The sequence below is a fragment of the Lycium barbarum genome, chromosome 2 (genome assembly GCF_019175385.1).
Source record: "Lycium barbarum isolate Lr01 chromosome 2, ASM1917538v2, whole genome shotgun sequence".
NCBI classification, from domain to species: domain Eukaryota; kingdom Viridiplantae; phylum Streptophyta; class Magnoliopsida; order Solanales; family Solanaceae; genus Lycium; species Lycium barbarum.
This window is the reverse complement of record NC_083338.1, coordinates 134,891,548-134,906,144: the sequence shown is the minus strand read 5'-3', so window position 1 is coordinate 134,906,144 and position 14,597 is coordinate 134,891,548. Positions and strand designations below refer to the sequence as shown.

The following is a 14,597-nucleotide window of genomic DNA, read 5'->3' as shown; positions in this document are numbered from 1 at the left end:
TCTTGAGTGAAAATACAACTGCGGCCAATTCTAAATCATGAGTTGGATAATTCTTCTCATGTTTCTTTAGCTGTCGAGACGCATAAGCTACCACTTTACCATTCTGCATCAAGACACAACCCAACCCGACCCGAGATACATCACAATAAATGGTGAAACCACCCTCATCAGTAGGTAAGGTCAAAATCGGAGTCGTAGTCAATGCAGTCTTTAATTTCTGAAAGCTTTCTGAACATTCATCTGACCACTGGAATACCACACCTTTCTGAGTTAAACGTGTCAATGGAGCAACTATCTTCGAGAAACCCTCCACAAACCTTCTGTAATATCCAGCTAGTCCCATGAAACTACGTATCTCTGTGGGAGTAGTGGGTTGAGGCCAATCTGGAACTGCTTCAATTTTCTTTGGATCAACTTGAATCCCATCTCGAGACCCCACATGTCCTAAAAAGGAAACTGTGCTCAACCAGAACTCACATTTTGAGAACTTAGCATAAAGCTTTTGTTCCTTAAGTGTCTGTAGCACAACTCTCAAGTGTTGTCCATGCTCAGCCTCACTCCGAGAGTAGACCAAAATATCATCAATGAACACAATCACAAAATGGTATAAGTATGGCTTGAATACCCTGTTTATGAGGTCCATAAATGTTGCGGGGGCATTAGTCAGCCCGAATGACATCACCAAAAATTCGAAGTGCCCATATCTTGTCCGAAAAGCTGTCTTGGAGATGTCCTCAGTCTTGATTCTCAGCTGATGATAACCTGATCTCAAGTCGATTTTGAAAAAATGAGTAGCACCCTACAGCTGATCAAACAAATCATCAATACGAGGCAATGGATACTTATTCTTGATAGTCGCCTTGTTCAGTTGCCTGCAGTCAATGCACATTTTCATCGTGCCATCTTTCTTCTTCACAAATAACACAGGTGCACCCCAAGGCGATACACTAGGCCTAATGAACCCCTTATCAAGTAGCTCTTGGAGTTGAGCCTTCAGTTCTCTCAACTCAGCTGGAGCCATACGATATGGAGGAATAGAGATAGGTTGAGTCCCTAGAACTAAATCAATGCTGAACTCGATTTCTCTGATCAGGGGTAGGCCGGGTAAATATTCAGGAAAAACATCTGCAAATTCGCGAACAACAGGAACACTATCAATAGTAATATTCTCCGCTCAAGTATCATGAACGGTGGCAGTAAAACCCAAACACCCATGATTAATCATTCGACGTGCCTTTACATAAGATATTATTTTTCCTTGAGTCACAGGAGTCATGCCTTTCCACACTAAAGGTTCTCCAGGAAAATTAAAACGTATAAGCTTAGCATAGCAATCAACCGATGCATAACATGATGCCAACCAATCCATGCCCATAATCACATTGAAAGCGGACATTAATAACACACATAGATCCACTACGGTGTCCCTGCCCTGAACAGATATCACACAAGCTCTATAAACTCTATCACCTAATATACTCTCCCCTACTGGGATTTCTACCACATATGGCACATTAATAGACTCAACTCCCCGTTCTAAGAATATAGCAAAAGAAGAAGATACATACGAATACGTAGAACCGGGATCAATAAGAGCATATGCACCATGAGAACCAATAGTAATAATACCTGTGACTACTGCATTAGATGCCTCGACATCCTGTCTAGTCATAGCAAAGAATCTCGGCGGTCCACCCCCTCCTTGAGCAACCTGTGCACCCTGTCCTCCCTGTCCACGAGCACCCTGTGGAGCAGTCTTAGCTGGCTGAATCTGACCCTGTGTAGCTGTAGTAGTTCCCTGCGGCTGTGTAGTAGCTCGAATAGCACCAGAATTTCCTTTAGGACAATATTTAGCAATATGCCCCTTTTCACCACAAGTAAAACAAGCCCCATCTGCCCCAAAGCAACGACCACTGTGATTTCTACCACAGTTAGAACACCTCGGATGATAACCTGACTGATATGAGCTATTACCCTTCCTCTGCATTTGCTGCTAGCCCTGTCTAGCGGAATAACCACTAGAAGACTGTACCACTGATTCTGACTGAGTAGATTTGGACTGCCCACGATAAAAACCACTCTTGCCCCCAGGTGGAGCACCAGTAAACCCACATGTGTTACGTGGTTTTTTGCTTTCACGCTCAACTTTGTCCATTTCTAGATAGGACTCGTAACGGAGAGCAGTGTCAACTACATCAGAATAGGTACCATATCGCACATCTCGTACCACAGGACCACGATAGAGATGCTCAAGTCCATCCACAAATCGTCTCACCTTCTCTCTCGGATCCTCTACCAAATAAGGTACATACCTGGATAAATCTGTAAACTTGGCCTCATATTCCGTAACGGTCATAGTTCCCTGCCGCAGATTATTGAACTGACGTCTCATGTCATCTTGCTTGCTTAATGGAATAAACCTGTCCTTAAACAGTGCTAAAAATTCTGACCAAGTAATAGGTGGTAACCCTGCTTGTCTACCTCTCTGAATCGAAATCCACCAAGACTCTGCAGACCATGAGAATAAGAAAGTGGCAAATTCCACACCACGAGTCTCCTTCAGCCCCAACGTAGTCAATATCTTTTCACAACGATCAATGAACTTCTGAGGTTCAATAGAAGTTGGTGAAGCATCAAACTCTGGAGGCTTAAGATCTATGAAATTCTTAAACTCCTTGGATTGCCCTGCAGACGGGACAACATGTTGAGGGGCCAACTGAGGTGTCTGATTAGCTACAACATTCAACTGAACTTGAGCTTGTGCTTGTGAAGTAGCCTGAGGACCTGGAATTACACCATGATTAGGCGCCAATGCCTCCAACACATTCAAAAATCTGGTCACCACATCTGCGGGCATAGCAATAGTAGGGGCAGCAGCTGGTGCCGGTGGATTGTTCTGAACCACTTGTTCCTGCACTTGCTCTGACGCAACTCGGGGCTGACCTCCATTCACAACTTCAGGCTGAGGAGTGGCCTGAGTCCTAGTCTGAGCTCTAGTCTGATGAGCACTAGCTTGTCTACCACCGCGGGTAGCACTCTGTCCAGCACCACGTTTAGCAGATGAAGATGCGCGTTTCTTAGCCATCTGCTAAATAAATATTACAAGGTTAAACTTGATTTAACTTACGCACGAACAATGAATGAAAGAAGGGAAAACTTTCTAGATGTCCAGTAGCCTCAAGGTCATAAGTATGGGCGCCTACATACCCATGAACAAGACTCTACTAAACACTGCTCCATGACCCGGTACTTAAAGCCTAGGCTCTGATACTAACTTTGTCACGTCCCAAAATACCCGCTAGACATGGGCACCCAGCAAACACCACCCGCCAGGCGAACCATATATCATACTCTTAATCATTTACAAAAGCACTAAAAGAAAATAAGTGCAGGTCTAACAACGTTATTAATGATAAAAATGTGAAATAGTCGCCAACCAAATCCATAATCGATTTATGAATATCAACCAACGCTAAGATAAAAAGAATCTCTAGCCCACATCCCACGCTAAGACCATGGAGCATCTAACAGAGTTACATGAGTTTGAGTGTCGGGTATGTAAACCCAAACTAAAAGAAATAACTAGAAATAAACTAGATAAAGCTAAAATGGCTGCCTCCACGAACAATGCGGTGGCTCACCTCAGTAATAGAATCCACTCACGAAGTCTTCAATTACCAGCCTCGTTCTCAACGACAGTATCTGCATGGACATGCAGGTAAGGATTGAGTTATACATAAATATAACCCAGTAAGACCCTCGACCCGCCATTTCAAATACCCCTAGAACAAGTGTTAGAAAATACAAACACACAACAAGCACAAAAATATTATGCACATGCATATATCATTATATAATAGCAACCAAGGTCCAAACCACTGTTTATCAAATATATTATATATCTCAACACAATTTACACTACGAACCATCATAAGTGGCAGCTAAAGAATTAGTCAACCCTATGAATCCACGGCAACATACACAATGTGCCAAATATGTCAGGAAGCATACACAATGCTAAGGGAAGCATACACAATGCCCCAATATAATTAAGAAGCATACACAATACTAAGGGAAGCATACACAATGCCTCAATATCATGGCTCACAGCTATATCACATCACAAAATAATTTATAAAGAGAGTTTTGGATTATTTGAAAATAAAGTATATGCGGTTGGCCTTAAGGACCACCGATTCTGCCAAGCACACGTTCGCCCCAACACATGGACCAGGCAGACAAAACATATTTTTAAAATGGGTTTTGAAAAGCAAGTACCCAAAGCTTAAAGTCTCACTTACCTCAAATTCACAATTCAAGCACATTTCCCAATAAATCAAAACTGCATTCTCGCGTCTCTGGATTGCCTCAAACTACACAAAAACGGATTTATAATGGTCAAAACCCTTAGGGTAAACCACTTCTATATTTTTAGAGGCTTAAACGGTTAAAGTCAAATTTTAAAGGACGAAAATGCCCTCTGGTCAATGTGTTAAAAACCCGACAAGACTTATGTTTCCGGAAAGGCCTTAACGAGAGGATTCCAACGATATACAGAAGTCTAAAATCCGACGCTATTTGCCCTTTCAAATCAATGATTTTGGTTGAAGAATCCTAGAGCTAAAATTTCTCAATTCCTCAAAATATCCCCATGTTTTCACCATAAAGATTCACCCATAATTATGTATTAAACTTAAATAAAAGATTAGAGTCATTACCTTGATGATTTGGGATGAAAGTTCTCGTTTTTATCCTCTCTTTTCCTTTCTTTTTCTCCCTTTCTTTTCCTTTGTCCCACTGTTTTTTTTCTCCTTCTATTGGCACGTTTCCCCTTTTTTTTTTTCTTTCAGCAATTTAGTAATTCACGTCTGATGGCTTAGCCATTAGAATTTTAAAGCCCTTTTTTTTTCCTTTTCCTTTTCCTTTTCCTTTTTGGGCTTGGCCCACTAAATTGCTTCTTTTTCTATTGTCTCTTTAATTCTAATTACGAATTTCTTTTCTTTTAAATTCCTTTTAGCTAAAATTACCAACTAAACCCTTTTTTAAAAATTGGGTTATTACAAGATCAGTTGCCATTGACACTCACAGTGACTTGATCGTGAGTCTCGCGACACGGGAGGAATGTGGGAGGATTTCTCTTTTCAGTCTTTTGTCTGTAAGTTGAAAGCGATGGGAAAAAAAGAGAACGGGTAAGTGGTTTCCTTGATCAAACTGGATGTTATCAAGGAACCACGCATGGCACTGAACAGGGAGCCGCCGAATACCCTACTACGCCAAACAAGTGAAATTGGTGCATAAGTGTTATATCCCGTAATTTTGTACATTGGATTATTTGTGAGCTAATGGACATAAATTCAAGGACAAGATTATTTTGGGATATGAGACAAAGACTTTTAATCCCCGATTTTAATAAGTGCACGACTTGTTAATTAATTGCAGTTAGTGTAGAAATATTCGTGGGGATTAAGGATTAATTAGGCTAATTAGTGTATTAAGTGGGCTCCACCAAGCATTATAACAAAAAAAAAATCTGATCTTGAAGACATTCTATAGTGGGCACGTGTGGGAGCATTATGCTGCCCATAAACAACACTTTGATGACTAAAATAATTCATTCATCACATTGTCATCTTCCACACTTCATTCCCAAATCTGAAAATTTAGAGAGATGAGACAACATGTGAGGTCTTAGTGGATGACTCACACTTCCAATACTCATTAAATTCGAAATTTAGAGAGAGAGGGGGATTTCCTCTTCAACCACAAATCTGAAAATCTAGAGAGAGGCACTCATCTTCTCCACAAAGTGAACTAAAGAAAGAGGGAGAGAGCTACACGGCCATGGACATGGCAGTAGCTTCAGGAAGCTCACGGCTAGCTCCTCTTCTTCCCCCCTTCTACACAATTAAGTTGATGATTTCCAAGTCCAATTAGAGGAAGAAAACAAGGATTACAACAGTTATGACAACTCACGGCCATGGCAGATTTTTTTTGGAACAACTTAAGCTTCTAAAGTGTCCTAATTTAATTTGAGGTAAGATTTCGGTTTTTTGTTATAAGATTGGAGTTAATGATGTTGTAATGGATCTATTAAGTTGTATTATGTGAAGTTGGAAGTAAGAAAAACTGTTTGATTAAAGTTGGCATTAAAAGTGGGCAGATTTGGAGTTGTTTTAATTGGGTTGAGTTTGATTAGTGTTGTCATAATTATGGTATGATATTTGTAGATAATTTGTTTATGTTGAAGGGCTGGAAATATGGTTATTAACATGTATAGGGGCTGTTGTCAATGGTAAAAATTACACTTGATTCCATGTGTTTGTAATTTTGTGGAATAAAGGTCGAAAATTGTATTTCGATGTTGTAGTGTTGATGGACTGTTTTGGGTTTGCTATTGAAACGAAATTGAAGGAATTTCTTGTACATGGATGGTTGTTGTTATTAATTTATGGATTACGTGTAAAAGGTGAAAGGAAAGTTTAAATCATGTTAGAACTTGTGAAATTAGAGCAGTTTCCTTGCATATAATAGTCGATGTTGTTGTTGTTGTGGGCTGTTTTGATAAGGTTTTTGGTGGAAAATCTCATGTGATTATATGGCTATTTGAGGTTGTCATTGTTATGGTTAAATCGTAGTTAGGGGCTGTTCTTGAGGAATTGGAGAACTAAGGATAGTTAAGATTTGTATTGTGACGTCATAATGGATGGGGCTGTTCTAGAACTTGTTGTAATGTTACGATAGTTTGCTTGCATATAGAGGTTGATGTTGTTGCTGATGTGAATCATCAAACTTGGAGGAAAGAGGCGTATAAAATATCGTATGCGAAGTGTGTGCGATTTGCTTGGTATATTCTTAGATGTTCGTGAGATTATCGGTCATTGTTATGTGGTAAATAAGGGCTGTTTTGTAATGAATTTCATGGCTGTTTTGTGATGGATTTTGTGGCTGTTTTGGGGCTGCTTGTTATAAATTTCGTGGCTGTTTTGTGGTGACATTTTGGGGGCTGTTTGTTGTAATTTTCGTGGCTGCTCTTGTTGAGTCGAAATGCTGGGATTATAGTTATGATTATGTACAATATATGTAGTATATTTGCTGGAGTGTGGGTTGTTCTTGATGGCTGGTCTAACATTGTTAAAGGGGCTGGATAAACATACAGAATTAGTGTATTAATCACTTTGTTGTTGTACTCCATGGATGTAAAGAGAAAGAATGATAACAATGGTGTAGGTAGTGCATATGGGGCTGATTTTGTTATGTCCTTGAATATTGTTGGTAAAGATTCGGGTTGATAATTGAATGTATGAGCGATAAGGTGGCTCGAATGTAAGCCGTCGAGTTAATTATTATAAATGTTGTTGAATGATGAAAAAGAGAGTATTAATGTAATATTGTCTTTCGGATTGGTTATTGGAGTTGCTAGGTTGGTTATTGTGGTTGTTGTTGTTGATTTTGAGCGAGTTAAATTCTCGGGTTGGCCTATTTACAGGGGAAATGCTGCCGAATTTTCTGTAGAATTTAATGATTAGTTTGGAATGAATGGCTTAAGTGCCCTTAGCTAATGATTGGTATTCGTTGGCGTAATTGTAGACCTTGGGGAGCCCGAGGCGTAGATTTGGATTAGCTTTAGATTGGCTATCTTGGAAGTGCGTTCGAGGTATGTAAAGCGCAACCCTTCTTTCTTTTGGCATGCCTTAGTTTTCAATAGGCTATATCACGAGCCTCGAGGAAATTCCAAATTCGAAATCCGAGCACGTTATGATCCTTATATATAATTCTTGGCATTCTTATGTATGTTGTGATGAAGTATGAACCATTATGTCTTCGAAAGCATTGATTTCCAAACTTTGTACAAAAAGTTATTTTAAAGAATTCCGTAACTACGAAATGCCATATCTTTCGCATAAAGGCTCGGATTGCTCCAATATTTTTATAGGAGTTTGCATGATGTATAATGATTATGTTTTCCATAGGCGGGCCCGACTCGGGTCAATACCCGTCCGTGGGTCCCGCGACTTTCCGTTATGTACTTTGGACGACTTTTGAAAGAATTTGGTATGATTATCATTTCGAATTTCAAGTATGGTCATTTACTTATATTTGAGTCTATGATAATGATTTTATGCATATGGTTACTCATGACTCTGCTCGTGTGTTCTGTTATATCTTTCGCCGGTTCCCGGGCCGGTTCTGTTATCGTGCGCGCTTTGATATACTCTGGAGTTATGCTGTGCTTATGGTTCACCGAGCTACTCGCAAAAGAGGGTCGGGTTCCACTTATATTTGGTGTTATGCTGTGTATGGCGTTATGTTGTGAGGTGATATGTGACGGGGATACGGAGATTTGAAACTTTCTGGTGTTATGCTGTGTTATGGCGCCATCGACAGGCGGGCGACCATATTCTTCTGTACCCTATGCATGACTTACATATTTGAAACTAAACATTTTGATATGATTGGATTTGCACTTATGTTCGACAATTCTGTTTCGTTTATGTCTCAGGTTTGTTTTCTGTATATTCTGCTTTGCATACTCAGTACATATTTCGTACTGACCCCCTTTCTTCGGGGGCTGCGTTTCATGCCCGCAGGTACAGACGCACAGTTTGGTGATCCTTCCGTTTAGGACATCCCCTTCTGCTGTTTGGAGTGCTCTTCTCATTCCAGAGCATACATTTTGGTATATATTTGTTCGCTATGTATATGTGTATTTGTTCAGGGGTACGGCGGGGCCCTGTCCCGCCATATGATTCGTTTGGTCTGTTTAGAGGTCTGTAGACGTATTTGTGGGTGTGTGTGCCTGCTTCTGTACAGATGTGTGTATATGTCCCTATTCGCTATGGCAGCCTCGTCGGCTTGCATTTTGTATATGTATATGGCAGCCTTGTCGGCGTGCGTTTGTATATGTGTTTTGGGCCGTTGTGCCATTTGACAGCCTTGCCGGCTTTTTGATATATGTCTATGTATATGTTGCGCTGAAATGTGTCTGATGCAGTTTGATATAGTTTGAGACGACATATAGCAGTTATAGCCATATATGCTATCTGTTTGTGATTCGATTTGGATAAGTGTGTTACGATTTGATATGTTTGTCTGTCTGGGTGTCCAAGTAGGGCACCAGTTGCGGCCCACGGGGCTGGGTCGTGACAATAAGGATGTCGTGCTTAGCCTGGAATACAGAACAAAGATGAAAGAACAAACGCATTAGCCAGAGACTTCTAATAATCACCATGGAATACGTGTAGACATAGTTGCATCAGAAAGTATATATCATCCAATTAGTGAGATCAAAGATCTCCACCAAGAAAATTTGATATATAGGAGATCCCAACAGCCATTTCCTTTCTAATCCAACAGACTTAGAGGTCGTTAAGTGAAGTTTACTAAAACCTAGAATGGCCCTATGAGTTGAGTTCCCAAGTGCATCGAGAGCCCTTCTTCCATCACTATAAATGAAGATGTATTGCCACTGACTGTTCTTCGATCTTTTATTTGTAATTATGATCCCAAAGATGGGTCATGGACATTAAAACCAAAAACAGCAACTGTTATATGAAAACCTTCTTTGCAGATAAGAACTAGGACAACTGAATAGCAACTACAACCATACAAATACCTCAACATAGCGATGAGAGTGTATAGTTAGAGGCATGTTATTCTGCCAAATACCTAGTGGTTCTGATATCTCCTTCGCAACTTTTTTCAGCTCCATGACAGGTTGCTACAGGCTTGGAGTAGACACTTCTATGAGTAATTTTCAATTTCCATGCATGTCGGAGTATCAATTCCGGCGTGTGACTATTTTCTTGACTTTTTCCCCAACATGCATGAAGAATATTCTTTGATACCTAAAAGAATTTATTCCAGGCCAACCCACTTCCTAAAGTGCTTCACATGCTCAATCCTCTGAATTTGTACATCATTTTTAGCATCAGAGAAATGACTGAAATATAGGTTTCACAAAATCAAGGCCCTAGAAGTATCTAGACATTTCAAGTAGCCCCTACACCTCCCCATGTAAATAAAGCAACTGCCATTTGTCTTGCTTATTCTTAACGCAGTTGTATACACGCAACGCATATATCTCTCTCTCAATTTTTCCCGTCTGTATTCCCAAGAGAAATTCTATAACCATGAGGTATGATGTATCTTTTCTTCTTCTTGTTGGAGTTTTATTACGCGTATCTATCTTGTACGTACTGTCGGATGTGATCTCTGTTTTTACCTTTTTTTGTTCATCCATTGCGGTAGATATACTAAAGGCTTTGTGTGTTTTTTCATCTTTTTACTCGAAATGCTTGAATTAAACCCCAGGGTTTGGGGTTTTGAGCATCATATTAACTGGACCATTTAGCCTTGGGGGAACAAGTAAAGGAAATATGAACTAGTATTACGAAGAGGAATTTGTATTTGAATTTTCCGACATCATTTTTTCTTCTATACTTCATTCATTTATTTAGTCTGCTCGTTGCTTGAACTTGGCATTTACTAGAAACTAATCTATTCCAATTGTTATTGGTATTCCTCTGTTATTTGATTTGTTTTCCATTATAATTTCTCAGTAGTGACGGGCGCAAGTATCAAATATGGGTGATAAACAATGTGTTGGGTTTTCGATCACTTAAATATCAGGACTTAGTATTTGGGAATACCGATAGAAGTGTGCGTCATGATGGAATATGGCTAAAAAATGTACTTATATTATTGTCTTATTGATATATTTGATGGTCATAAACTTGGAACTTTGATAGTACCTCGTTCTTCAAGTAAAAGGTATGATTAGTTCGCCCGTCACTACTGAGTAATTATAATGGGATAATTAATTTGTTTTAGTTGAGTCTTCATGGTATATCATACTATTTCAACAACCATCGATATTTTTTATGAAGAATTCTCTTTAGGTATTTAGTGATTATTTCATCAGTTTAGCAAATGGAGAAGCGAAAAGACCTAAAGATTGACAATGGAACTGGACAAATAAAAAGGTCCAAGCAAATACAAGGCATCTTTTCTTGAAATGGATGGCATGTGGATCTATTTGCTCATTTTAACTGTTTCACCGAGTAGTTGCATTGTGCGCATTTTAATTGTTTCACCGAGTAGTTGCATTGTTTAATTCTGTTCGCCAAGGGTTGAACAAATGGGGGAAAAAAAATCATCCAGTCGTTTCTTAACTCTGGTCTTCTGTATGAGAAAATATGGGTATCCTTTTGAATACAAAAGAAAACAAAGCACAAAACATGGAGCCCAAGCTAAGTGAGATATGGTCATTTTGCAGGATGTCTGAACTCATACCTCGCCCAAGCAAAATAAGATATGATCATTTTGCAGGATGTCTGCATTCACACCTAGGGAAATTCAACAAGTATAGCCGACTATGGCAAGAATATCCAGATCTTGACTTGGCATTTGTGTTTGAGGGAAGAATGATTTATTCTACTATCTTTGGGAGAGAGTGAATCAGATGTAGGCAATGCTTAACTTGTTTTGTTGTAAATATCTGATGATGAAGTCAGCGCCCCAAATTACACAAAATACTGGCTGGAACAAAGCAGGCCAGGAAGATGCGCTTTCCTAACCCTGTATATCTCCTGCCTTGAAATGTCAAACATTTTACTTAAATAGTAGACACAAGTAGGACTTAAGATGCGAGCCTACAGCTTTTTTGGTGCTTGCAGCCAGTCTTGCTCACTAACTTCTCCGCTACCCAACAAATGAACATTGATGCTTTGGCATCTCCACCACCCATGCTCATCAGTAGTCACCAGCTGTTCAAACATGAAATTCGGTGGTGTAGTACCTTCTTGGCTTCATCTCATAGCTTTGCCCCTATGTCTAGTTGTTCTCTTATTGAACTGTGCACCTCATTCATTCCTAAATGCATATGGAGAGCTTGATGTGGTTTTTGGTTCAGAAGAAACAAATTTCTGCTTCTGGATTTAGCTATATAGCAAATCAGGACCCACTGCTACGAGTCATCATCACATCCTGAATATAGTGGAATAGTTTGATGTAGATAAAAATGACAAAGGAGATAGTTATACATATGATAATTTGTTTGCTTATCTCCTAGAAATTTCCTGCTTTGCAATACATTTTGTGACTTCTCGGTCTGGCTATGCCTTTCTGAAGTGTATCTGTCTGGTATTTTGCAACTTTTTGTAATTGGTCCTGCCACTTGTCTCGTGCTGGTTTTATCTTGATGGTGTTCGTGATTTTATGATTTAGTTGATATCCAATTTTTTTGCGCTTCTCTATCTCAGCCGACATCCTATCGTCAAGTGGGCCCAGAGGTCTGACAAGTTGTTCATCACGGTGGAGTTGCCGGATGCCAAGAATGCGAAGCTGAAACTGGAACCAGAAGGAAAATTCTTCTTTTGTGCAACTGCAGGAGCTGATAATGTACCATACGAAGTGGACCTCTATCTCTTTGATAAAATTAATGTCGATGTAAGTGAATCTCCCTCATCTGCAAATATTTTGTGCAAGAATCAACGTTAATCTTACTGTAAACTGATCATTCAGGAGAGCAAAACTAGTAGTACTTCTAGACATATCATGTATCTGGTGAAGAAGGCAGAAGACAAGTGGTGGAGCAGACTGATAAAACAGGAAGGTCTACGTCCAGTGTTTTTGAAAGTTGACTGGGACAAATGGGTTGATGAAGATGAACCAGACAGTAAGCGTAAGTACAGTGTCACTAGGAAAATGCTTTACTGTTAATATTAACCTCTTGGTATATTTGCTAACCATGATACTACGTTTCAGCTGGGATGGATATGGATTTTGGGGACATGGACTTTTCGGTAAGCGCCTCTAGAAATATTAATAGGCAATAGTAGTTAGTTGCGTCTCTATTTATGCTGAAGTTTTAACATTACCCCTTTATTGTTCTCTCAGAAACTCAACATGGGTGGAGGTCCTAGCGATTTTGATGCCGATGTGCCTGAGAGTAAGTCCTGCTTTGATCAGCAGCAACTGAGTGACTGCTGATTCTTGGCTTCAAATCGTCTGCTCTCAACTTGTTCAGGAAGTTGTGTTTTGCATTTTTGTCTAATATAAATCGACATTGTTTCTGCAGGAGAGGATGACAGTGATACCGAAGAAATTGAGGAGTATGTATCTTTTCTTCTTCTTGTTGGCGTTTTATTAGTTCACCCGTGTAGCGCAATTCACTTTATCCAATATTGTCCACTATGCTCCAAATTAGTTTGTAACTGCCCAGCCCAATCATTTGTCCAGCTGAGAATGCAAGGCCTTTCTACTGGCAGTATAAGTGGTATAGTTGATTTGGCTTTTTGTTAGTTTAGCATTTCCCTCCCTTTTTTGGGAAAGGAAAGACAGAAAACCTGCGCCTACGCGCTTGCTATTCGTGTTGTGCTTTCGGTCAGGAGTTGTGGCGCTACTTCCCATTCTCGTTCTTGACTTTCAGCTCCATTCGAGTGAAGAAAAAGACTCCAAATCCCCTTCGGTGGTCATTTTGCTTGGATTAGGTGTTGAATCTCTATCCTTTGTCTAACCGGGTCTTGTTGATACTTCACTGTCTTGTTGACTATGATTCTGTTTAAGTGAATATTTGGTTGAACTTTGTTTAGACCTTCAACCAAGGGAAATGCCAAAAGGTTAAGGATATTCAATTCCGAGTGAGTGTCAGGTTCTTAACTTCTGCTTTGCATTTTGAGTGTGTAACTTGTACATCTCATCTTGTTGCCTCTGGAGAGTGGCTACATCAGTGGTTTGACATTTAAGGGGGTGTAAAAGGTGAAGATTGTTTACTGATAAAGTGTTTCCAACATCAAGTCGATTTTTCTCTATGAAGTGTCTCATTGTGTCATCCATCCACAGTAAGCTATCGTGGTGCTCTCGTGCACCCATAACTCATTAGGTTATTACTACGCTCAGCAGTCGTCACCAGCTGTTCAAACATGCAGTTCAGTGGAATAGTACGTTTATCTCATAGCTTTGCCCTATGTGAAGTTGTTCTCTTATTGAACTGTGCACCTCACTAATTTCTAAATGCCTATGGGCTTGATCTCGTTCTTGCTTCAGAAGAAATATATTTCGGCTTCTGCATGTACTTAGTATAGCCATTGTGGAACTCGATTCTTACATCCTGAATATTGTAGGATAATGTGATGCAAATGACAAAAGGAGATAGTTATACATACGATAATTTGTTTGCTTATCTCCTCGAAATTTCTTGTTTTTGAGTAAATTTTACGGTTCCTTGGACTGCTATGCCTTTCTGAGCTATCTGTCCGGAATTTTGCAACATTTTGAAATTGGAGATATCTTGCTACTTGTCTCTTCCTGGCTTTATCTGATTATGCTCGTGATTTTATGATTTAGTTGATTTCCATTTTTTTCTGCTTCTCAATCTCAGCCGACATCCTACTGTCAAATGGGCCCAGAGGTCTGACAAGTTGTTTATCACGGTGGAGTTGCCGGATGCCAAGAATGTGAAGCTGAAACTGGAACCAGAAGGAAAATTCTTCTTTTCTGCAACTGCGGGAGCTGATAATGTACCATATGAAGTGGATCTCGATCTCTTTGATAAAATTAACGTTGATGTAAGTGAATCTCCCTCAGTTCCCTTCGCA

General features: G+C 39.7%; 1 protein-coding gene and 1 long non-coding RNA gene across 7 annotated transcripts in view; both read left to right on the top strand.

Moving 5' to 3' along the window:
* The window catches only part of LOC132627407 (uncharacterized), a 45,770-nt gene that overhangs the window by 30,193 nt on the left and 980 nt on the right, over window positions 1-14,597 (top strand). For 4 of the 6 annotated variants that reach the window (XM_060342747.1, XM_060342749.1, XM_060342744.1 and 1 more), the window contains exons 3-7: window positions 12,523-12,682; window positions 12,766-12,803; window positions 12,898-12,949; window positions 13,079-13,112; window positions 14,381-14,567. In XM_060342747.1, coding sequence (XP_060198730.1) covers window positions 12,523-12,682; window positions 12,766-12,803; window positions 12,898-12,949; window positions 13,079-13,112; window positions 14,381-14,567 — 471 coding nt within the window. Of the gene's footprint in view, window positions 1-9,923; window positions 10,136-12,260; window positions 12,448-12,522; window positions 12,683-12,765; window positions 12,804-12,897; window positions 12,950-13,078; window positions 13,113-14,380; window positions 14,568-14,597 lie in introns of those variants that run through there. The other 2 variants (XM_060342746.1, XM_060342745.1) reach the window with 2 other exon arrangements.
* Window positions 5,359-9,138, top strand: LOC132627408 (uncharacterized). The gene is made up of 3 exons (XR_009577869.1): window positions 5,359-6,034; window positions 7,588-7,654; window positions 8,589-9,138. It is a non-coding gene; the product is annotated as an uncharacterized LOC132627408 (long non-coding RNA).